At 39.4% G+C, this 24,270-nt stretch overlaps 1 protein-coding gene across 1 annotated transcript in view; it reads right to left on the bottom strand.

Moving 5' to 3' along the window:
- Positions 1 to 956: 956 nt before the first annotated feature.
- LOC121951191 (vertebrate ancient opsin-like) overlaps positions 957 to 24,270 on the bottom strand; it is an 80,208-nt gene continuing 56,894 nt past the window's right edge. The window contains exon 4 of the mRNA XM_042497428.2: positions 957 to 3,295. Coding sequence (XP_042353362.1) covers positions 3,011 to 3,295 — 285 coding nt within the window. The 3' untranslated portion in view covers positions 957 to 3,010. The remainder of the gene's footprint in view (positions 3,296 to 24,270) is intronic.

Below are 24,270 nucleotides of genomic sequence, written 5' to 3'. Positions count from 1 at the left end.
ACACACAACCTAAACAATGTTTCCTTGGTTTTAGAAAGGTTACATATAAATAAATCACCCCCAAACTCTAAATATATATAAAACATCTGTTATTCTGCAGGCCAGTGCACCCAACCTGACAATATAGTCACGTGTTAAAGACCCACAAATCATTTAAGGCCTTGCTGACGTTTTTTTGAAACGAAATACGACACAGCTTGAGGTATTATTTCCCTCTGCCATTCATCCTCTGTATTGTGCATATCACACTTAGAGCCTCAGTAATACGGAGCGTCCGTGGATCCTTAAAAAGGCTTAAAAGGCACTGAACTCATCAATCAAAAAATTAAGAACTTAATTGGTATTAAATAGGCTTCTATTTATTTTTCAGAGGTCTTAAAAATGCTCAGTCATGGGAAATAAGATTTAATGAAACTTTTTTTTTTTCAGATGTTGCTTTGTAAAATTCTCAAAATGATCAGCAGCATTGATTTTTGAATGAATAATTTAATAAATTCCTTTTCTTAACCTCGTCATGGTGGGATTTCAAATAATAGAATATCACATGCAGATTGAGAAACACACAGTCGACCAGAAACATGGCCAGAAATGCCAGATATTTCCCACTGATAAACTAAATAGATACTTTTATGATAATATAATATGTTCATTGTCCTCCATGTGTTCCACTCTAAAAAGGATTCTTGTTTTTTTCCCCAAGATTTCACACAAGTCAACCAACGTTTTCTTTCCAGAAGTTATGTTTACGCTTCAATAAATAATTTGGCAAAATAACATTGTCCTTTTAACATTTTGGTTATTAGAAAATTGGTCTTAAACACAATTCCAAGTGGCATAAAATAGTCTTAAAAAGTCCTAGAGCTACTCGGCCGTAAGCTGCAGGAAACCCTGGTAACAGTGACCATTACAAGAAATCTCTGCACATTTAGATGAAAAACCTTTATTGAACAGCTCCCCTCAAAAAATATTTCTGTAGCTTTGGTATCAACTTCTACATTAATGTATACAAGATCTTGACGGCACATAGAAAACAGTTTGTGTGTTAAAAGTGAAATACAAAAACATGGCACACGCTGCAATCCTCTGCAGCTGCGAGAAGTACCACACCACCTATAGCTGAGACAATCACTGACAACACAGCATCGATGCACTGACAAACTCCAGGTTCCCATCGGTTATCAAAAAATTTAACAAGATGCAGACAAGCACATGGCAAACGATAAATACAAAACAACTTATTCCATCTAAAAAATAGTTGCAATAATTGTTGCCTCGAGTGAAATCATTTTGTTTTGCTCTGTGAAATACCTGAAAGAAATTTGTGTTTCTGGTTAAACTGATACACAAAGACTGTTGGCTGAATTTTGTGGGAGCAAATAGTTTGAAAAGCGTGAGAAATCAGAGTGCCCGTCCACATGCAGCGCTGCCTATGAGCAAGGCACTGAACTGCTAATCGTTTTTCATGTTTGAAGATCGCTTATAAAGTGAGCTTTTTAACTCTTTAAAATCTGAGCAATTTAGCTTGATTTCATCCAAAAGCACGGAAAGAAGGCAACGTGCAACTAGAAATGACCCCCAGTTAGTGAGAAAATAATAGAGAAGTTATAAGAAAATTACACTTCCGGTAGCGCACTAGAGGCTACCGGTTTAGCTCTTTGCTAACTTGAATCTGGATGTAATCTTTTTATTGTGTAGCTCTTCTGGACTTTTGAAATGTTATTGGACCAAATAGATTTAAAAGCTGAAATGAATCATAAGAGGTTCAAAAATACCAAAAAATTTATTTGCTGATTCACAGTTGTCTCTTTCACATTTTAAGTTCATAGAAAAAAGTCATTTTGGGCCCCATGGCATCAAAAAACGGACCCCAAAGTTGTAATTCCACTATGTGAAGTTGGCTTAAGTGCTGCTTCTGTGGGCTCGGCTTAAGTATCTGTATCACCGCAAGTAACAGACCATTAACAGACACTAGGCGGGTTTCCATTAACCCTCGAATCATGCAAATTGAAACTGCACATATAAAATACACCTCATAGATTTAAAAAAACTCCCATTTATCGCAAAAAATTGTAATTTCCCCATGATGTGGTCAGGCCAAATTTCGCAAAACTGCAATGTTTTTTTTGGCTTTTAAAGGTCACATGATGCTATGGCTATGTGCTTGCTTAAAAAATATAGCTTAAGTTTTGTGCAAATCTGTAATGGAAACCCGCCTACTGTATTTCTCCAACCTCATTTGGTTGCAGCAACAGTGCACGATAACGTTGCTATTGAAGAAACTGTACAGTAACTCTTCAACATGCACCTATTTTGCTACTCTTAAGTCACTAATCCTGAAGGAACTTTAATGCCGCTGGCATGCTAGCAGTGCTACTTGTCCAACAAACTGTATATTTAACCACTCAATTAACAAAGTACTTACACATTTCAAAGTGATTAGTGAAACTAAACTTACTGTCAGGGAATAAAAGCTAGAAGACTGATGCTTTTAAATCATTACAAGTACATTCTCATCCCTCTTCCTTATCGCTTTTGTCTTTTTAATCTCGTCTGCTCTTGAAAAGACTTCAAAATGCTCGCGGAAATAAACAAATTGTGCTCACATATCTCACTTTGTAACCACAGTCAGTAACCAATCAATACAAAACACATCCTATCCCTCCTCCTGCACTCTGAGCACATTTCTGATGGTTGATGTAATCTGACCGTGTTTTCTCCCAAAATAGAGATAAGAACATCATTTAAATGCTCGTTCCTCGCAACACTGATTTTTCTCCGCAGAGAAACAGACGCCCCGCTGCTGCAGGTTCATGTTGTCAAGAGGCAGTCCAAGATTCGCCGTTGGTAGCGGTCTATCATGTCCATTAGTCGGGGTGAAGCTGATGCAGCAGCCGTATTAAATCCACCTGGACTGGCAGGCTGCTGCGCTGCAGCGTCAGAAACACAGACTCTCTCATTATTATTGACCTCCTGGCTGGATGCTTCGGGATTTGGTCGTTATAACCAATCATCAGTCATCAAAGTGGGCCACCAGTGACACCACGACGGGTTTATTGATGTCCGAAGAGGGGCCTTTGGTGACATCAATGGTGGGTTCCACTGAGGGGTCTAGTTGGGGTATCATGGCTACCGGTTGACCCAGGGAGGCTACCATAAATAGGAAGTCGTTGGTGCGGCGGGGACCGGTCACTGCTACACCGCGTACGGCCTTGGTGGCGACCTTAGAGGAGCTCTTCAAGCTGGAGCCTCGTCGGGGGGTCTCACACCGCAGCATGGCTTGGAAACATCTATAAAACTGACAACAAAGACATGTGATCAGAAATATATAAGAGATGGCAAAGGATGAAACTGTAGCCAGGAAGAGTATTTCTAATAAATCATACAAGTGTTACATGAAAACAGATTTCGCCCCCAAAATGATAGTGATTCAAGCTGCTTTTCTACCAATGGGAAGTTAATTCACTTCATAATTTCACTCCCTCTCTCTTGTAAACCTTTAGGCAAAATTTCAGATAATTAGACCTCTCTTCTCTCCGTGCCCTCCTCTGTGCTCCTGCTTCCCACAGTACCACTCTGTCAGTGAGCTTTTTGTGCCGCCTGCATTTTCATGTGGAACAATACGCCATGGGACGCAAATAATTCCTAAAGTTTCTAATGTAAGTTAAATATTAAACTAATGTTCTCAATAAGGAGTGCGAGCCTTCATTGCATCTTAAACTGGATAAGTGCATTTTTTTAATGTGGGCTTTTAAAAAGTAGTTAGGGTGAGAAAAAAGAGTCTCATCCCATTTTTCCACCCAATCTGGTATTTTGTCTTTGATAGAAAAACCTAAAAATGTCTGTTATGTGGTTGATAACTCTGATAGGACGGTTTTAGGTGTCAAATGGTTCTTTTATAAATCAAGAACTTAAAGTTACACTTTGACACTTTTCAACATGGACCATATTTTCCCGTGTTTTTGGGTCTAAATGGGAAGTTTTGAAAAGGGTCCAGTGTTGAACACAGCTGGCAGCGGTCAGGCTGCAATGTAACCACTCTGGGCATGTTCACACTGTCAGTTTACGACCACATAAAGTGTTTTTGTTTTTGCCATTGACTCAGATTGTTAGGGGAGTCTGGGGTTCCTTTTTTCTCTTTTTTATAGTGATCTTGCAATCACATAATTTTGTTGAGTCCATCTGAACTCAAATGTTTTTCTAGGTCCCTGAATGCAGCGCAGCAGGCGTGACTTTCTCTCCTCGTCTGCAGCACTTGTCATTCGTGGGGGACCGTGGTCAATTAATCCGTCGATCCGTTCCAACCTGACCAGATAACATCAATGCAGATCTTTGTAAGTTTTTAACCCAGCAGAATGAACGGTTAAGTTTCATTTTTAGCGCGCCTGATGTTCTGCTGCGATGTCTCTGCCTCAATATAAATATACAGTTATAAATAACCAAACAGGTTATTACAGTTACGCTTCTAAATAACAGTCCAGGTCAACAATGTTGTGGCAGCGGATGATTTAGGGCTGCCACAAAAAAATGAATGTTATTGGTGTTATTAGCTCAGTGGTAATTGCATTGTCAGACCTCTTTTTTTTTTTTTAGTTATTTTTGTGCAAATAGTTGATTTAAAAATTTTTTACAAAAATTTAAACAACTTTTTTGTCCTGTTCTGCTGTCCACACAGATAAGCCTCAGTGCAGCCTTACAGTCACAGGCTGCACATTGAGAGTTCGGCACCTCGACCAGTGAAAAAAGATCTTTCAGGCTCTCTCTCTATAATAACTTCCCACTGTTTTTTTCGGGAAGTCTCAGCGGCGGGAGCTATCAGTGTGTCCGTGGTTCTTCATGCTGCTGCCAGGCAGCTGTGGTTAGATATAACAACCCTTTGGAGCTGAGACAGTGATGAACTCTTTGGTGCCCTCCTCTGTGTCTGTTTCAGCAAAGAGAGAAAGAGAGAGAAAGCAGGTGCACTCTGCCACTCTGAATTTGCATTTTATCAGCCTAATGAAAAGAAAACAAATACAGGGGTCCTGCTGCACTTCATCAGCTAAAGTGGCTCACTTGTTGGCGACTGCACTTTAGTTTGTGCTGGAGGGGCGTAGAACTGCAGTGTGGACGAACAAGAAAAGGTTATCCCCGCTGTCTGAAACAGCAGAAAATACAGGGATTTTAGGAGAAGCCAAATGGTCTCTGTAACCAGGTCCTGCTGGTACCAGGAGTGCAAAACACTGGCTGACCACCAGACAAGTCGTGACTCCTTGAAGGTTATAAAGGACTGGACCTTCACGTCACATCCCAACCCTTCGACTGATTTTTTAAAAAGAAAATGGCGTCCTGTCTTATCCTGTTCTAGTAAGAAAATAGCATTTATTGAACTGCATAAGCACTTCCATCAACTGAAATATCTCCTAACATTACAGCTTCATTGTACTTATATTATATAAGAATTTTTTAGCCTATTATCTTTTTACATATCTCCTCGCCCTTTTATCCAGTGAGCCATGATACATTTGCGCAACCATCATGTGTTGAATTTTGCACCTTGCACATAGATTAGGCACTTTGCACCATGCACTTTATGTCATACACTTTGCATCTCTCTACTGCTGCTGCACATTTGTCCTCTGTGTGAATTGTTGTATTTAAAAAAAAAAAAAAAATTCCCACGTTTTTCTTTCTTGATATTTCTGTTGTTTGTTACCTGTAAAGGGACTGCAGGTATAATTTAGCAGTCCTGCTAACTCTGGCATATTTAAATTTGTAATTTATACATATTAATTTTCATTAATATGCTGTGTTCTTATTAAATAAGGATTAAGTAAATAAATAGGCCTTTTTGTATTTTAAATCAATAGTCATGTTCTTGGCTGTTGCAGTACATTGCCTTCAGTGTCATTCCCTCTAAATATATTTATTTGATCTTTATTGTATGCAAACACCAAGGAAAACTCCTTTTACATGAAAACCTTTTTGATTTTAACGACTATATTCTTGTGACAAATAACAGCTGCTTGGTCTGTTAGCTTGATGCTAACACATAGTGCAAATTACCAAATACACGCTAATGGAAATTAGCATCGCAATCGTGAAGATTTTCGTGCCATGCTTAGAATAAAACAACATGTTTTCATATTCACAGGCATATTTCAGATGTTTTGTGGTAACAGACTCATAGCTGCTGACTTTACATTGCTATCTCCAGTCTTTTTTCCTGTCCCAGCCCAATCACGTGATCAATGATGAAACTGACTCAGAATCAGGATTGCTCTCTAGTCTAACTTGACATGCTGGCCCATGAAAAATGGCCAAAAAACCCTGATGTCTGCTAGCTTTTGGTAGCTCTTTGATCCAGCTGCGGATGAGACTGCCCCGACTGACCTCCTGATTTTGGGCAACGCTGTCACAGAATAATGATCAATGTGGACGCTTCGCTTTAGTCGGCCTCTGATGGGACCTGGATGTCTGTCTGCCTAAACATCGCTGTGATCCATAAACCTTTCAGAGCGTGTATGCTCAGTTCACTTTGCAAAATACTTTGGCTTCCAGCTTCCTTTAGCTTTAAATTCATTGATTTGCTCATTAGAGTCACTGCTCTCTTCTCCTGTTTCGTCCTGTCACATTTCTGTAACTTGTATGTGTCAGCAGTTTCTTTCTCTCATGTGAGCTTCTGTGAGAAATGTGGTCAGCCACAACCATCCCTTGATAAAATGTTGTTTTTCTTTAAAGGTGGTCAGCACTTTGACCGTAAATATTCCTGTTATTCTCATCGCCCTCCTATAAAGTCATCCAGTTCTCCTGACTGGATTACTGGCAAGCTGTTGTCTGTCGATACGGACCTGGTGCCTCCTCTGACTGCAGCTGGAAACGGACTCACGCAGAGTCGCAGAGTGAAGCTCATCGTGCCTGTTACTGCAGCCAGAGATGCACCAGTTGCAATTTTCTTGGCTGATTCTAATTTCAAATGTTTAAGACGTCTAACCTTCAGATTCTGACTTTGGCTCATTCAGATTTTCTTTCTTTCTGAGATCTATAATTTACACACATTTCAGCTCATTTCCTGTTCATGATAAAATATCGACTTTTTAAAATTACTTTTTTTTCCCCCCAAAAATTGCACCAGATTGCAAAAACCTATCTCACTCTCACTCAAATAAATCTTGAAATAAAAAGTGCCCCCACGTTACTGGAGAGAGATTTTTTTCCTTCATTTTTTACTTAGATGGAACTGCATTTTAACCCACTTCATCGACATTTTTTACCGTCCCAAAAGAGAATAGGCGCAACTGTAGTCACAACGTGTGCTATCGTGAATCGTACACGCATGTACATTTTATGGTCATATGACTGCCAACATCTGAGGCTGAACGATAAAGGTGAAAATGGTCAGATTTGGTCACTGGTTGATCTATCGGTGCAGCATTAATATTCGTGTAATAATGTGCATACTGGACCATTCAGCACCTCAATATTTATAGCCAATGCCGACCTTCAGGGCCGCTGTAGCAGGTAGTTCTTATGTAGCGAGGTGGAAAGTAAGGGAGAGAGCTGCTAACTTTTTTACCATCTTACCCTACCCAAGTCCTAACTTTAACCATAACATAGTTTTCATATATTGCAGAGAGTGAGAATATCTCGAACATTTTCCATTTTCTTACGTTGTTCTTCTTTTTGTTTACACTGTTCACAAAAGAGTAAATAGAAAATGGGGTCCAATTCGCTCTTACACCTCACTTCACTACCTCTGATAAAGACTATGGGTGGTGATTTTCTGTGTTCTCTGTAGTGTCGAGAAATCCTATCAAAAGACCAGATCAGCAACAATGAGGCTCTTTGGCACAAAGGAATAAGATGTATCAGGCTTTGGAGGCACAGACAGTGCTTTCAATTCACTCTTGCTTTTGCCCTTTTCATGGGAACAAGAAAAATTTAGAAGATCCCCGGCCTTACCTTTCAGCTCCATGACAACCATCAGCTTTTTAAACTTTTTTCTTTTGTTGATAATTTTGGGCCATTTTTAAAAGTTGCTTATTGCCTTCCACCTATGTTTTTTTTTTTTTTTTAAAGAAGTCAAACCTATTTGCTCAGGTTTTAAAGGGTCGAAGTACAACGAGAATCACTCTGACAGAGTTCAACTTTTGAAGAGCTCCTCTAACTGCAACGGTGAACTGGGTGTTATTTTTTTTGTTTTTTTTTTTAATAATCAAATAACATTTATTTTTTGTGTGAAAATCAGCTGAGCTCTTAGTTTAGTCTGAACTTGTTGTCAATAAAACACGCCCCACCTGTTTGATCAGGCTGTAAACACACTTGGCATCAGCATGTTTCTCCAAAGCGACCGCTGAACTCCGAAATCAAGAACGTGACAAAAGATCAGTGTCACCGAAGCAGTAAATTGAATGTCAATTCTTGGATTTTAAGTCGCAATTCTAATGCACAAGATTTAATTTGTAGTGATTTGCAGCAGATAATTAGATATTATTTTAAACTCATCTCCTCAAAGTGATTTCACATTCACCTTCACACATACTGTCCTCCACCCAGCGCCAAAAATCAGAGCACAAGAACATATTTTGTGGAAAGAAAGGAAAGACTGTCTCCAAGGCGCAGAGGAAAAGGTATTGAAATGTATACACCGACCGACAGGGGCTGATAAATAGTGAATGGGCCCAGGATACTTTTTCTCCATCCAAGGAAGATCTGGAAGTCTCAGGATTGTGATTTCATGCAGATCTTCCTGTTTTACACCAACCTCTGCACATCACAGAGCCGCTGTGTTACCCAGCTCAAAGTGCGCGTACCTGCTGATGGACAGGTAGGAAGGCCCTGAATAATTGAGGACCCCAGCAGCGGGTTGAAAGCATAACAATGCATTCAGGGTGTTTGGCTGTACTTTAAATTCCAGGCATTAACGACCACATCCAGGATGCACTGACATCACAGGCGGGCAGCGGACCGCAGTTTAGACCGCAGTTTTCAAGTCCTCTTCCTCAGCCGCTGTTATCGTGACGACGCCACTCTTGAGTAAACGTAGTATACTTAGTATACTTAGAGTTTCAGGTATACTTATAGTCTACTACATTTTCTCATGAGCGCAAAACATGACGAAACTCTTTCACAGTATCTGGGTAGAGTGGAGGAACCAGTACACATTAAAACCATTTCAGCTGTGAACAACGTTAGTGAGAAAAAGACAAAATGAAGAGTTCATAGAAACAAAGATTGATCAAAACACAATAATAAAATACACATACTAAAACAGAGATTTAGTTTTTTGTTAAATCTGCAGCGCCTCGGGACGAAAGCAAGAACGAAAAAGAGGAAAAGGCTTTAAAAATAAGTGTATGTGTGTAGGCATGAACAGAAAAAATAACGCCAAAGCAAACCCATCCCACTCATACGTTAAATGTAACTAAACCCAAACAATCAATGCTGAATTTTTTAATCTTTATCTTTATATTTGTTATTGTTGTTGCTTTCTTTCCTCTATCCGACATCACATCATAACTTTCTTGATTTTGTATTTGGTTTTATGTATGCACTATATGGTGAACAAAGGGTTAAAAAAACCCAAACATCCCAGCCTAATTAAAATGTGGCTTTGGGGGAACACAGTCAATAAAACTGCAATAGATAAAATAAAATAAAAAAATAGAATAAAAGATCAAATATATATATATATATATATATATATATATATATATATATATATATATATATATATGTGTGTTTCTAAAATTCACTGTTTATAAAATTTTTGTTGACAAAATGAGTCATTTTGAAAATAATGGGCGATTGATAGATAATGAAATAATTGTTAGTTGCAGCTTTAGTACTGATAGACAGACTAAGGCGTTGTTGGTGTCAGTCTTTGGTTAACAACAAAAATATAAACTATCACCAGCCTCATCCTTTAAATGACAAGCTCTTTTCAGTGAAGACATCTCAAACTCGATTTTTTTTTTTTTTTTACTGCACCACACACTCATCTCGTGAGATTCTCGCAGTCATTTGACTCGACAATGAACTTCGCTTCGCTGTCTGTCAAACGCTTGCTGGGTATGAGGAGGTGCGGAGAAGAGGAGACAGACAGAGAAATGCCTCAGGACATAGCCAAAAAAATTCTCCTCACGATGTGTCTCTGAGCAACACATCCGTTCCCTTTTGCCGGTCTATCCATAACCTATAGGTCATGGCAGAGCGACGGCTAGTGTGGAGATGTGACGAAACGAGACGATCAACACCACTCTGCAAAGACTCCCGCTCCCCTTGGCTCGCCAAACGCCACAGCGAGGAGTGTTAGACAGATGGGGGAGAGGAGGGTGGAGACAACAGACAAATGGTTATAGGATGAAGTTAGTTAAGACACGGGGGGCTTCAAGGCTACGGTCAAGAGGAAGGTGAAGGCAATGACAGATAAATAGATAGAGCATGACAGGGAGATGGAGAGAGCGAGACGCACTGACAGTGTTTTAAAGAGAGAGGGTAGGAGGTGACTCAGGAGGGGTCGTCTCACACTGGTCACGTCAGGTTTGGCTGATGCTTTCTGTGATCTGGGCTGATGCTTTCGTGCTTGGAGATGACAACAAGAGGGTCAAATGTCAGGCCTCCTCTCAGGCCATAAGGTGCTCATATATTTTTTATATGGGATGAAATGTTGGGATGTTGGCTCTGATTTTTCTGTTTGTTATGTGATTGTAGAAAAACATGCCACTGTTAGCAGTTCACACACGTCGGCTCTGCGTGACGAGACATTTTACCAAAACTGTGCATGCAGTAGGCAGTGTTTCCATAATCAATCAGTAGTTATTGCTATGCAAAAACATAGAAGAACCAGAGGATTTAGTGGCATCTGGTGGTGAGGACTGCAGATTACAACAGCTGAAACTTCTTCTGGTTAAAATTCCTTCAGTTTTCATTGTTTAAAAGGTTTTTTTTTTTACCAGGAGACGAATAGAGTACTGCAGTAATGAGTCCTAAAACCAGCAAGTCAGTTGCAGTTCAGCACCGTTGGTTCCCTTGTCAATGTTTTTTTTTTTTTTTTATAGGTTTTTGGTTAGAAGCCTGACATAACGTTGAGGTAAAGAGACGTTCATGTTTTGTTCTATGACATAAAATATGGTTGCTAATATGTGGCTTAATGACTATATAATGTTATTAGACCTGATCACACTGAACTTAAATGTTAAAGCGTCGTAGAGGGGACGATATGATCGTAGTGCGGTGTGTTTACAGCCCATCGTTCGCTTTCTAGTTTGCGTTTAAGCTTGAAAAATCCTGAAGGTGTTGTTCATTTTTGAAGAAAATGTGTAAGTGTCATGAACACTTGTTTGCCACAGAGCTTATTTTCTGCAATGATCCAAAATCCAATGCACAAAACCCACAGGCTTTTTGACGAGGGAACTAGGACGATAGCAGCCTGCAGAAAAATGTCTTCTGAAGGGCACTCTGTAATCCGCAGAGGTCTCTTCCTCTCCAAAACTAATGGACTTGTAGATTTAAACACTGAATAAAGCAGTTTCATGTTACGAATCAGTGTTTCTCCAGTCCTGTTTGGCACGTCAGAGACTGCCTCTTACTCTTACCTGCTAATGTGTGTTTACCTTTTTCTCTAATAAATTAAAATCCAGATGTCGATGAAGTTTTTATCTGGAGCAGATTTATTGTTTTTAAAATCTGTCGATTTTTTTTCTCCAATGTTCTCATCCCAGAAAGACTCCAAACTATGGTGGCTGATGCAAAAACCCGAATGTCCCTATCTAGAGCAAGTTTTTGGTTTGTCTGTTCTAATGTAGAGGTGAAGCAGCGCGACACTGGGATCTATGTGGACGAGCTCCTGCTGCCGATGCAGATAGAAATGGCCCAAACAGTTAATATACATGTTATATTATATTCGGTTTCACCCAGTATATCCTTTTAAATCCTAAACACCGATCCTTTAAAAGAATGATTAATGACACTAATATCCAAAACTTGTTGTGTTCTCGCGAAACTCAGAGTTCAACTGCAGACAATCATCCAGTAGATTACACTTAATGCAGTCAATGGCAGGAAGCATTAAGCCTCTTTTATGGGCATCAGCACATAACCCACTACCTCATTTGGTGGTGCATGACTTAATTTAATCCAATAAACTCCCCAGTGTTGTGAAGTATCCCGCAGACCAAAAAATGTAATATACAAAGGAGCAGATCTGAGAGCCCCAGTTAAAAAAAGTAATGAGCGTCACATAGGAACATGTGAACAGAATGACAATCATCTCATTTCCTCTCTGGATTTCATGCCACATTCTCAATTCGGCAGCGGGCTGCGGTGTGTTTGTATTGTGTGTATCAATCATTTTCACGCTGCAATCAGTGGCTGCAACTTTGAAGTATCAAAGTTAAGATTTCTGGCAACATCTCATTTCTGTGATGAGGGAGAACCATTGACTTAACACTTCCTAACAGATCAGTTCCCTGTTTCAAACATTATTTTTTCTGCAAACAAATCTATCCAAGTTCCTGTTTGAAGTGGCTCGAGGAGGGAGATGATTGTGACATGATTAAATCTGCAGACCCTCAGATGCTAAACACGAACCACAACTTCAGTTCTGCCTAATGGTAATGAGTAGTTTCCATCACAGCTTTTTCAAAGTCACCCTGCTTACTAGGAAGATACCGCAAAATCTGGTTTTGGTCCAATACCAAGTAATACAGGGCAAGAATCACCGATACCAATACCGATATTGATACTTTTTCAGTATTATTTATGTACTTTCATATAGGGATGAGCAGTGGGTCATGATTAATCAGTCTGCTTAAGTGATGTCCAATTGGAGTTTGCAAAATGTACCATTAACTAATGCTGAAGATTCAGTTGGATTGCGTACGCGTGACCATATGTTGTTACAGTGCACCCAGCGGTGGAGAAGTAGTACATGCTCTAAAATTTGGTCAGGACAATTGAACATTGTTTGCACAGATAATAGGCTTGGGCGATGTCATGGTATTATGGTATACCAGGGTATTTAGAAATCCTGAGGGTATGTTTTGCTCCATTACCAAGAGAAAGTTGAATTCAAAGGTGTACAGTTGTATTTCTCTGTTTAAAAAGGAAAATTTGTAGGAGAATATTGCATTTTTTGACATTGTGGGTTTATATTGTGTATTTATTCATCTAAAAGGCTGAAAGTATATAGTGAAATCATATACATTCACCTCTGAAGGTACAGAGGTGTGAAATGTTACATACTGCCCAAGCCTAACCGACAGTTTTTCTCATGAAATACAAATGGGTACAACATGGAAGAGAGACTCGGATTTCTTATTTGGTATCGATCCTATTGACGCTAGAATCCATCTTCAACATAGGACCTGTAGTATTGATATTTTGGTATCGATCTGCCCACCACGACTGCTTAGTGCTACAATAGTTACATAAGGCGGACCACACACAAGACGTCTTTGAGGATACTTTAAAAGGACTTCCAGTCTTCACACTCCCTCCCTTCTTATGACAATGTTAGTTTTCAGTGACACACTATACGTTTTTACAAAGACTGGGGATCTTGCAGGGTCACTATTTGCAAGACTATAACTAGATTACTTTTGAGATTATTTCCATCCTGCTCCTGGAGGAAAATATTTTACAAAAGTCTCTTTAAGAAATATGAGATTTTGACAATTCCCTATGTGTATGCAAAAGCACACGACTCTATAAACACAAGATAAAAGGCTTCGTGTGCACAGTATCCTCGTCAATTTCTACATAATCCATAAAGAGAAATTGTATTTGCTTACAAACTTTCTATTTTGCATTTTGTTGCCTCTGTTTGCCTCCAGCCTCTGTTGGTTAGCTGTTCAATTTTTGGTCAAGGAGACCGTGGGGACGGTTTCAGAAGTTCAAATTTCACACTAAAGTAAGACGTCATATTTAATACTGAATCTTGTTCATTCCACAATTCCAGTTTATCCTCCCTTTTTCACAAGAGCACTTCTGTACAAGAGAGCTGGGTCTTGTTTCTGTTGTGCATTTTTCCAGAGGCCCCTCCATGTTTACTGTCCGCTGGTTTGCTGCTTCCTGTTTGTGCCGGAGAGAGCAGCTGTTCTTAACCATGTTTATGTCACTGAACTTCAGTATCTGCATGAACTAAGACTAAAAACTGAGATCATATTAAATCTTATTAAATATCAGACAGAGTTTTATGACTTCCTTACACCAAACGAACGGGATCATGGGAACGCACACCGACCGAGGTAAAAGTCATAATTTTATATCGATATGGAAATTTGTCTGCCTCAGTGAAAGAGCTTAAAAAAGTAATTTGGTGGAAGGCCGGCATAAGTGAGCTTTCATTGTCCAGGTGCTGAGTCCAATAAAACTGTAACGGTGATTTCTGTCTGCCAAGGACTCGCAGCACTGCTGCGCACTGAAGTTTCTTTTTAACGACATGATATAAATTACAAAAATCTCAGTCCACAGTGGCACTTCATCCCGCTTTAATCCTGCGTTCCTGACGAAGAGTCAAGTTTGGGCCTGAAACATTGTTCTAGTTCTCATGTCATAACAGAGATATTTCATGAGGAGTGTTAAACAGTGCTGCGAGCTGGGAGGCAGAAATTCGTCAATAAGGCGATTACATTTTTCATGTTATTGCTGCTTTGCCTTGTTAACACAGCCAATCGTGTAATTTCCACCTGCAGTGACAAAACTTTATGATGAGTTAGTATTTGTTTAATCTTTGCACAGAAGGCTCCTGGACGTGACTGGCTTAAACACTGAGGGAGAAAAGTTGTGCTCCTACAGTCGCAAACTTATAGTCCATACAACGCAGCTACAAATCCACCACATTTAACTATTTCCCCTCCTGTCACTCTATGAAACGCAGAGAAGCACGCACACATAGAGCTTTCCAGCTCTGTGCGTCTCTTAACGGCTTGTTCAACTCCAAGATGTTTAATTATTCAGTTAACTCTAAACAGCAAACTAAGTACAAGTTAATGCCCAGTTGTCGATCCTCCTCATATTGGCAAACTGCTAATGACTCTGAAAATATCACAGTAAACATACAACAAGCTTCTTTGCCTTGATGCATCTGCGACCCTTTTTTTCTGTAGACTAACACATTCAAACCAATTATCCCTGAAGAAAAAAAAACCCTGCTGGCACTAATTAAAAACAGGACACGGATCCATGTCAAATGTGTTTTACTTTTTTCAATATAACTGACTCATTTGTCAAACTGAATTAATTAAACAATCTCTCCTTTGCATATAAAAAATAAAAAATCCGTGTTCAGATGCTAAACATCGTGAAAATGATCTTCGTGTACACGGATCTGCAAAATTAACCAGAATTTCTGTAGTATGGACACCAGGCAAGTAGTTGGCGTTGTAACGTAATGAAAAACCATAGAAGAACGCCGCGCTCCTGCACATACAGGCGTTCTTCCACAGAGCGGGGAGTAGAAATATAGTGCGACGATAGTGAACGCACGCAGTAGTGGTGCAGCAAATCCACACTTTTCTAGAGGAGCGTTAATAACCTCAGTAGAGTCAGCAGCACAAATGTAACTTGGTAGTCCGCCATTGTTATTGTTGTTGTCCTCACGCATAACCGTTGCGGTTCATACGTGATGTGCAGCTGTGACGTCACCGCTCTCACAGGATCTGCACATTGACAGTTTATATGGTAACAAGAGGGGCATTTTAAAACAATTAGACTCTGGAACCCGGTTTCAAAAGTTTGCTTTTTCCAGGCTGCCAAACGCTGTTCTCGTGTGAACGAAAGGCCAAACCGCAACAAAAGTGTAACATGCCCGTAACTCAGAGAGGCGAAACGAATGTCAGAGGGCACTTAAAGGGTTACAACACTACAGGAACACCACAGTTAGAAGAGAGGGTTGCAGGAAAACTGCAGAGCATTCAGCATTAAATCATTTCTAATTAAAACAAAACAAAACAAAAATGCAGAGCTGTAGATTCCACCTGACTTGCTGAAATTTCTGTTTTAATTATCCCGGTTTGGTAGGAGTCACCGGCTGGGAAGTAAATTAAAATCCAGAAACAAAACTAAACTGGCTCTCACATAACAGCAAACAAATGACCCACTGAGAGAAATCTCACGACTGTGAAGAGCAAAACATAGCAAACTTTGACTGTGACGGTTCAACACACAGAATCCTGCTGCAGTGAGCCGCTGCAAAGGCTGACCAGCTGCTGCGGTGTGTGTAATAATCAATCAGCACATGCACATTAGTGTGTGGCAGTCTGTTGTTTCCTGCTAATGAAATATTTAAAATGTCAAAGTGATGAAGAATCTGATATTTGTCTTTATCGTCCTGACGAGCGGAGCAGAAAGACGTCAATGAGCAGGGGTCAATAGCTGGACAGTTGGCTCCTGTGGGAGGTGAATGAATGGTGCAAATTGAGGAATGAACCCGAATATGCCGGATATGAATATGAATGCACATGAAGTCGACTTCAACTGACCCAAATATTTAACCATTGACAGAGTGGATCACAGAGCCCGCCAAACTGTCAGTAGTGATGAAGTATTCACAGCAAAACGATGTTGAATTCATACCACCTGTCACTTTGTTTGACGGATCATTCGTGAGACTGATCCTCTCGACAATGAGTAATTATACTCTGAAGTGATGCATAAATTGCAGGTGCGTCAAGAGATTATTTTGGAGCTTGTGGCCTCATGCTGTGTTGAAAAGTCCCATCGCTAAAATCGACTACTCACTGGTACTTGACCTAATTCGAGGCACTTTTGCGACAGTGTGAGTAATTATGATTGCGTTGTGATAAAGGACTAGTTTGACATTTTGGAAAATCTGCTTGATTGCTTGAGACTGAAACCACTCTTGTGTCTTGTCTGCTAAATATGAAGCTACAGCCGGTTAGCTTGGCGCTTGGCAGAAAAGACTGGAAACGTGACATTTTAGTAAGATGCTGCGTCTGGCCAAGAAATAGTCTGGCACATACCCCTCTGCAAAACCTCAAATCAGTTTTACACTTAAAATGAGCTCGAACATGTGAATCATGAGCCTTTGAGGTGCCATTGGGCTGATTGTGTTACCTTTTTGGAAAAAGCCAATTCATTAAGTGTAAGATTCGTCCAAAATGTGAGTTTCAGAAGGACTCACAGACACACACAACAACGTTTTCTGTTTCCTGTGCGCTCATTAAGTTTCCACTTTTGCAACACTTTTGGCTGCAAAGCTTCCGTCTCCTTTCAGCAAACATACAGTCCAAACCACCGAATATTCACACGAGACAGAAATATTATTGAGTACAAACTTACCCATAATTCCTAGGTTTTTCTGCGCAGGTACTTGACATCCAACTCCGGCCTCTTGGCTGCGAGCGGCGTTCGTCGTTGATGGGACAAACACACACCAGCTGCTACTTGAATCTGTACAGCATTTTTAGTCTTCAACTCGCCTCAACTCACAGTTTCCATAGTAACGGGCTGGGAGGAATTGAAGACTGAAAATGACATACAGGACATTCGGTGTCCCTCTCTCCCACTTTTGCGCTCTCACACTGTCATGAGGTCAACGATGTGTGGGCTAAAAGCTCCTCGCGCGGTCAGTTAGCAGCGGCGGGAGCTTAATAAGGAAGAGAGTGTGAGATGCAGCAGCGGAGGCTCTCACTCCTCCGCACGGCGGAGCAACATCTGGACCAGAGCGTAGTTTTGTGTTGACTTCCAACTTCATGATGAAACAACTTTAGTAACTTTCTGAGGAAAGTTAAAACTTCAAAGCAGAGTAAAAGACTTGAATGGCTTCAAAGCTGCGATAAGATTCACTCTCCAGTGTGCTCTCCTGTATAATATTCTCCATATAGAACCCAAAATGAGTCTGAAGAGAATATATTTTAAAACCTTACGCAGCATCTTGTGCTCGACTTAAAAGAATGAGATGATAAAGATTACATTGAGGAGAAAAGTTTTATCAGTGCGAGCAGTGGAGGACAATCCTCCGGTTATCTACTATTATTTCTTCTCACCGTGATGAACTGTGTTTCACAAAGTAACAGAACATCTTAAATCTGAACCGTAAATGTTTGGTTCTGCACAGAGTTTTACTTTAAAGAGGAACTTAGTAAGTTTATAGTTTGCGGAGTTAAGTTCCAGACCATGCAACACCCAAAATATGAAACTTAAATCAAAGTAATGGCCGTTAAATGTCTTCAACGCAGAGGCATTCAGTCTGTGAAAGTAATATTATCATCTGTCAGCCAAGGACAAAAGTGACCTGCGGTTACCTTTCTGTGGATTTGTGTTATTAATGGTTTTATAATCGGTCTAAAGTTCTTCAAATCTCATTTAGGATGCTCATATATTTCATCTAACGACTTTGCTCTCCTTTACCGAGGACTTACACTTAGAAGTCGTATGCCTGCAGAAAAACTTAACCCTAAAAATTACCATTTGGATATCAGTCACCCCGTGTTACATCGAATTTTCGAACGTTGTTTTTCTCACAAGCCTCCAGAATGAAAGAAGTTTCTTTATAAACTGAAAAAAACTATATGAAAACATGAGTTTACAAAATCTCACACATCTCCTGCAGTATAAACCAAATCTGAAAGCTAACTCTTCACTCTTCAGAGCCAAATTTTACCTCACTGAAAACAGGAGCTGCTGACGTACACTGCAGCCCGATCACCAGGAGAGAATGTTCATACCTTGTTTATGCAAACCACAAATATGTTAAATTTTCACTTTTCATATGCATTATATCATCATGTCATAATTTGTGAGCTGGCTTTGTGGGTTGAAGGGGAATTGTGGATGCTGTGATGCCTGCTAAGCTGCAGATCAATATTTGAGACCCTGGTTGTTTCTTCACAGACACATCATGGCGTTTCTCAGCGGCGATGGTTTCTTTTAACCCAAACATTATCTTTTTTGATAATATATGAGTGTTGTATGTGCCTAAAAATAGCCACGCTTTAACCACTATGTCACTGAAAAACTTAAAATTCAATGTTTCAGCTATAAGATAATGTAGAAATGCAATGCATCTGTGGTTTCCAAAAACGTACAGTGCAAACTGATATTGGATGATTTTAGCATTTTAAATGGTGTGTTTGTTGTAGTTTTTGTTAGTAGAGTTTGGCTATAAAGACAGCATTAATAAGTTTCACTTGTAAGTTTCAGTTTTCTGCTGTTAAGGGCTGCGTGTTTTTGAAGTACTGAGTATACGACCGGATAATGAGGCTCGGATCAGACTGATCAGACTAATATAATTTCGCCGCTGTTATTGCCTTTTAATTCAATTAAATTCAGTTTTATTAATAAAGTCTGTTATCATGACATCTGACAGACGTCACTCTGTCCCTGCAGACCCCCCACCCCCAATGACAAAATGATACCTAAGAGAGGGAGAGAGAGAACAAGACTCTTTGTTCACTGGAGGCATGCAAGAAAAACGGAGAAAGTTTTCTACTAGAATTTATTGTAAGGCAAGATTAGTTATTGATATAAAAGTAAAAAGTGCCGGTTGAGGATCTTTAATGCACCAGGTGGAAACACAAAAAATGTTAATGTTTGAGTGAATGCAGTCACAAGCTCCTATAAGTTAGATGTTAGAAATCCTGCAGCAAAAATGATCAAAGGGACTCAAAAGTTTACGTGGCTGTTTTAGAACCGGGCCTTTGTGTTCCTGTTTTTCATGGATTCTGTTCAAATTTCAGTTTTTCACTGAGCTCAGTGCTGCTCTCCAAACAAACACACCCAGAGCGCCAGAACAATCTCCAGCCGTCAAACTCCTAAATCCAGTTTCTGATTAGCTGTTGCCTAAAATGTTGCAGCATAAGGTGTCTGACAGGCACTGTCGTCTGCTCCGGTATGCTGATGCTGCATTCACGTCACATGTTCGGTAAATGCAATCTGTCGACAGGGAAATATGTTGGTGTCGACCTCCCTTTGGGAATGACGGGAGGATGTGTGGAGAGTCTGCAGCTGCAGTTATCACACACCTGTGAAGTGGCTGTTCGAACGCAGGCAGAGGACAGCAGCTCCGTACTCACTGAGGCTGAAGAGTCATTATGGAAATAATTGCTGTGGTGAATTTGTTTTAATATTCATAAATGATTGTGGATATTGCTGTTGCGCTGATTAATGCATGCTTTACCACTAAAGCAAAGCAAACCTGCATACATCACAGAGGCAGCGCGGAGAGCTAATGAGGAAGTTTGTAAACAAGAGGCTCGATTAACCAACAAAGAAAGCTGTGGCGTGGAGAAGAGCTTTGGCCTTCTTTATTGTTTAATTCTGTGCATAATGTATGCGTTAGTAAATAGTTAATGATTAGTTTGTGGTAATGAGGCAATTTGCTTTATCTTTTTTTTTAAGCACCCTGCAAGCACATTTAAAACTCGGGATGCATGATAATATCTTAATCTTAAATTTCCCTCAGGATCAATAAAGTACCTATCTATCTATCTATCTATCTATCTATCCATCTATCTATCTATCTATCTATCTATCTATCTATCTATCTATCTATCTATCTATCTATCTATCTATCTATCTATCTATCTATCTATCTATCTATCTATCTATCTATCTATCTATCTATCTCTAATATCTGCACGTCGGTATCGGCAGATATTGGCTTTAAAATGAAATATCAGGATGCTGATTTCTGCTAATATCCACAAACTGATTTTTTTTTTTTAATTCATGAAGTGAACATGCACAAAACGTTGAAGTATTTTTCTTTTTTCGCACAATGAATGAATATGACATACACAGAAAAGGAGTGTATTTTAAAAGCATTGTTTAGTATTGTCAAAAACACTGATTTATTGATAATTATCAACTCTGAATTGGAAACTTTTTTTCTTACTCTTGTCAATTAAGTTAGTAGATAGTTTTTTAGACATTCCTGTCAAAACATAGGAAGAAGGCAATGAGCAAGGAAAGAAGAAATGATCCAAAAATTACCTGAAAATTATGTAAAAACAAAACAAGAAAAGAAAAAAACAAGGAAATGACCTTGAAATGTGCTTAAAAATGAAATACTTTTGTAACATAATTTGAAATATGTAAATATCAAAATTATAAATATAAAAATAGATAAAATATAAAAGTTGAAAAATGTAAAATATAAAAAAAGTTTTCCACTTTTTTTGTCTTTTTTCTCCTAGTTATTGAAAAACAACTTTCTAAATCTACATTTCTCTGTGATTTGTGGGGCATTTCTCACACATTTGCTCTTTGCCTTTTTCCCCACGTTTTTGAAAGAAACTGCACCAACTTTGATCAGCGTTCACAGGTTTAAATACTTTTCAAACGTATCTGTTAACTGCACGAGAAGTGTTTTGGCGCTGCAGGTTTCTCAGGGTTAAGTTTGAACACAAAGGCCTTTGTTATGTTACGGCATTCTTATATTTATCTTTTAATACACAGTTAAAATTGTATGCCCTTAATGTCAAATTTTCCCCATGGTATCAAAAATGCTATCAAATATCAGTATTGCTTTAGAAACATAATTAACTATAGAAATTCCAGCATCGTGACGACACTAACATTAAAGACTTCAGAGGTCGTCACGCCAGTGAATGATGAAAACTCGTCTACATATTTGTCCGCCTTTACAGCCTTTTTGTGTTTAAATCATCATGATAGAAAACAGCAGGAAATTAAGGCCGAGTTAAAATTATCTGGAATTATCCATGAAACTATACCTGTCATCTAAGCGTGTCCTTGTGGGGCGAAACTGCATCTGCGCTCCTCGTGGTTAGACAATGTGTCTCATTAAATCTGATTTGAATTCACCGAAGACTTTTCCTTGAAATAACCTAATCTAATTTTCAGGTTAATGAATCTTGGATACATTTTCAACCACAGTTCTGGACTCTGAGCTCCGTCTTGGCTTGAAATAAAAAAGGCTTCAAGCGAAGAAAAAACAGCATGTTTTTGTTGATTCATTCAGTCAGCGGATTAAATTGAATAACACAAACAAGCTGGAGTCGCACAATAAATGTGACACTGCTTTAAAGGCCTGCTGTGATTAATTATTTGCATACAAAGACTTTGCGTCCCCCATACCATAATCAATAATTCAGTGTGTGGGTTCATGTAGTTTTGAATCAGATGTGGTTCTGAGCCGAGGACTGCCTGATGAGACGTGTCTGATGCTGGAGTTCACTTCCCGACCCCTGACTGCCTTTTGGCTTTCATCCTGTTTCCTGTCTCTCTGGCCCTCCAGCCAAAAAAGCACGAGCAGGGCAGGCGCTGTCAGGTCTGGAAGTTGACAACCCAAAAAGTTTGTCTTTTCACTGCGGCTTGTCACAGATGTACAGTCTTCCACAGTTTCAGTGAGCTTTCAGGTGTGTGTGAGGGCCGATTTAAGGCCCTGAAAATGTTTTTTCTTAATACTCCTCTTAATGTAAGTTACGTGATTCTGCAAAAGTTCTTGGACGTTATTTCACTCAGCATTAGAGATTTATTATTCTCTCTTTTTGCACAAAAATCGTTGTGAAGTGGGCGGGACTCAGTGAGAATTGTGCATTTCTGTGCACCAGTTGGGAATTTTGGCAACATTTGAATCAAAATCATTTGACAGTTGTTGTGTTGTGCGGTCATGACAGTCAGATCTGACGTTTTTGGATGTTAATGAGTAATTATTTATTCTGGAATATTTTAAGGAATATTTGGACATTTTGGGGAACACGCTTGTCACTTTTTATTGTGCATCATGATGAGTCGGATATCTGTTAAGGACATGGCACGGTCAGTAGCATCTTGGTTTAGCAGAAGGGGAAATGGCTAACTTCTGTTCAAACACCGAAAAAAATCTGCCCACAGGCATCACTAGAGCTCAGACGCTGGCCATGGGCTTTAAAATATGAAGCTTTTTTAAACAAAATTTGAACCACTGAAAAATATTTTTTTGAAGAACAGAACAAATGTTCTTAAAACATTTTCTGAACATTAAAGCACCGAAACAACTTTTTGAAACATTTATACAGTGTTAAAAAAGCATTTTCATAGACATACTGGTTGTGGAGTTTAGTTTTTTGAGGTAGTAATACACATCTGTAAAATAGCACATGCGTGATCTTGTTTTTTCAGCTCTAGCAGCGTGCAGGAAAACTTTGAGCCAATAAGCATTAAATCTATATGTTTCCCTTCACTGACTCCGGTGACAGCAGGGAAGACCAGCTTTGCTTGTGTTGTTTTCAGCATTCCTGTCATTGTGGACGGCCACACTAAAGTTAAAGTTAGCCTCTTCAGCTAATGCAAAGTGCAAAGCCTCGTTAGTTGAACCTTAATTAATGGACTTCATTTTTAGCGATGTGCGCATGTATAAAGTTAACTTATAGCCTAATGTACCGATACTTTCTTTTCAGTTTTCTTTACCTTTCTCTCACCTGTTAACAGCTGTGTCATCATGTAAAACTCTACTGTGATTGGTGCTTTGCAGCATGTGGAATTGTGGGACTTGTAGTTTTATGGGTTGTAAATCTTTACTTGCAGCTGTGCTTGGAAATGGTATTCCTGATTTGCACATATCTGTTTTTAGAGGCAAATGTGACTGAAATACTTGCACTGTAGAGCCCTGGGCCATATGTGAACTAAGAGATTCATGTGACATGCGCCCATGGTGTCAGTTTTTATTTACCTCCAGGCAGGCAAAATTAAATATAGCAAATTAGTAGAGCGAGTAAACACAGTAATATTCCCAGGTCGCCTTTAACAACAAGCTCAATATAGGAGCTTCCAATTAAAGATAATAACTCTCTGAGTGATTCATCATACCGTCTAAAGTGGGCACAGGCCAAGGTTAATTGAGTCGTACTGTGAGACTAATTATTAACACTTCAGATGATGGGTGCTTTCATGACATTGCAGATCCCCCCTGTGGTTTGATAAAGAGTTAGTGTGTACCAGGAACTGGTTAGAATCACATGATTGGGTTAGGTGATTACAGGATATATTAGATTTGTCCACACAAACAGGAGGACCCAGACTCCTCTCTTCTTCTCATTGAATTGTTTATGTAATTAGACAGCTAAATATCAGACCCTGTGATGCTGCTTGATACACACATCTGTGGCAAACAGCTCGATTTAAAAAGTGGGAAAACACCTTCTTATTCATCATGCATACACAGGTACATCATAGAGATTATTCAGTGTCAAGAAGGCGCTGGAATAACAGCTGACAGGAATATAAAACAATGACTCATTTTCATTATATCAAGTAAAAACAATCCAGATGACTGTCCTCAGGAGCCGCCACGGCCTCCGCCTGCTGCTCAGGGACAGAGAAAAGCAC

Source organism: Plectropomus leopardus, chromosome 12, assembly GCF_026936395.1.
Source record: "Plectropomus leopardus strain MGB_pleo_1.0 chromosome 12, ASM2693639v1, whole genome shotgun sequence".
In the NCBI taxonomy this organism is placed as follows: Eukaryota; Metazoa; Chordata; class Actinopteri; order Perciformes; family Serranidae; genus Plectropomus; species Plectropomus leopardus.
Note: the sequence above shows the minus strand (reverse complement) of the source record. Positions and strands in the feature narration are given on the sequence as shown.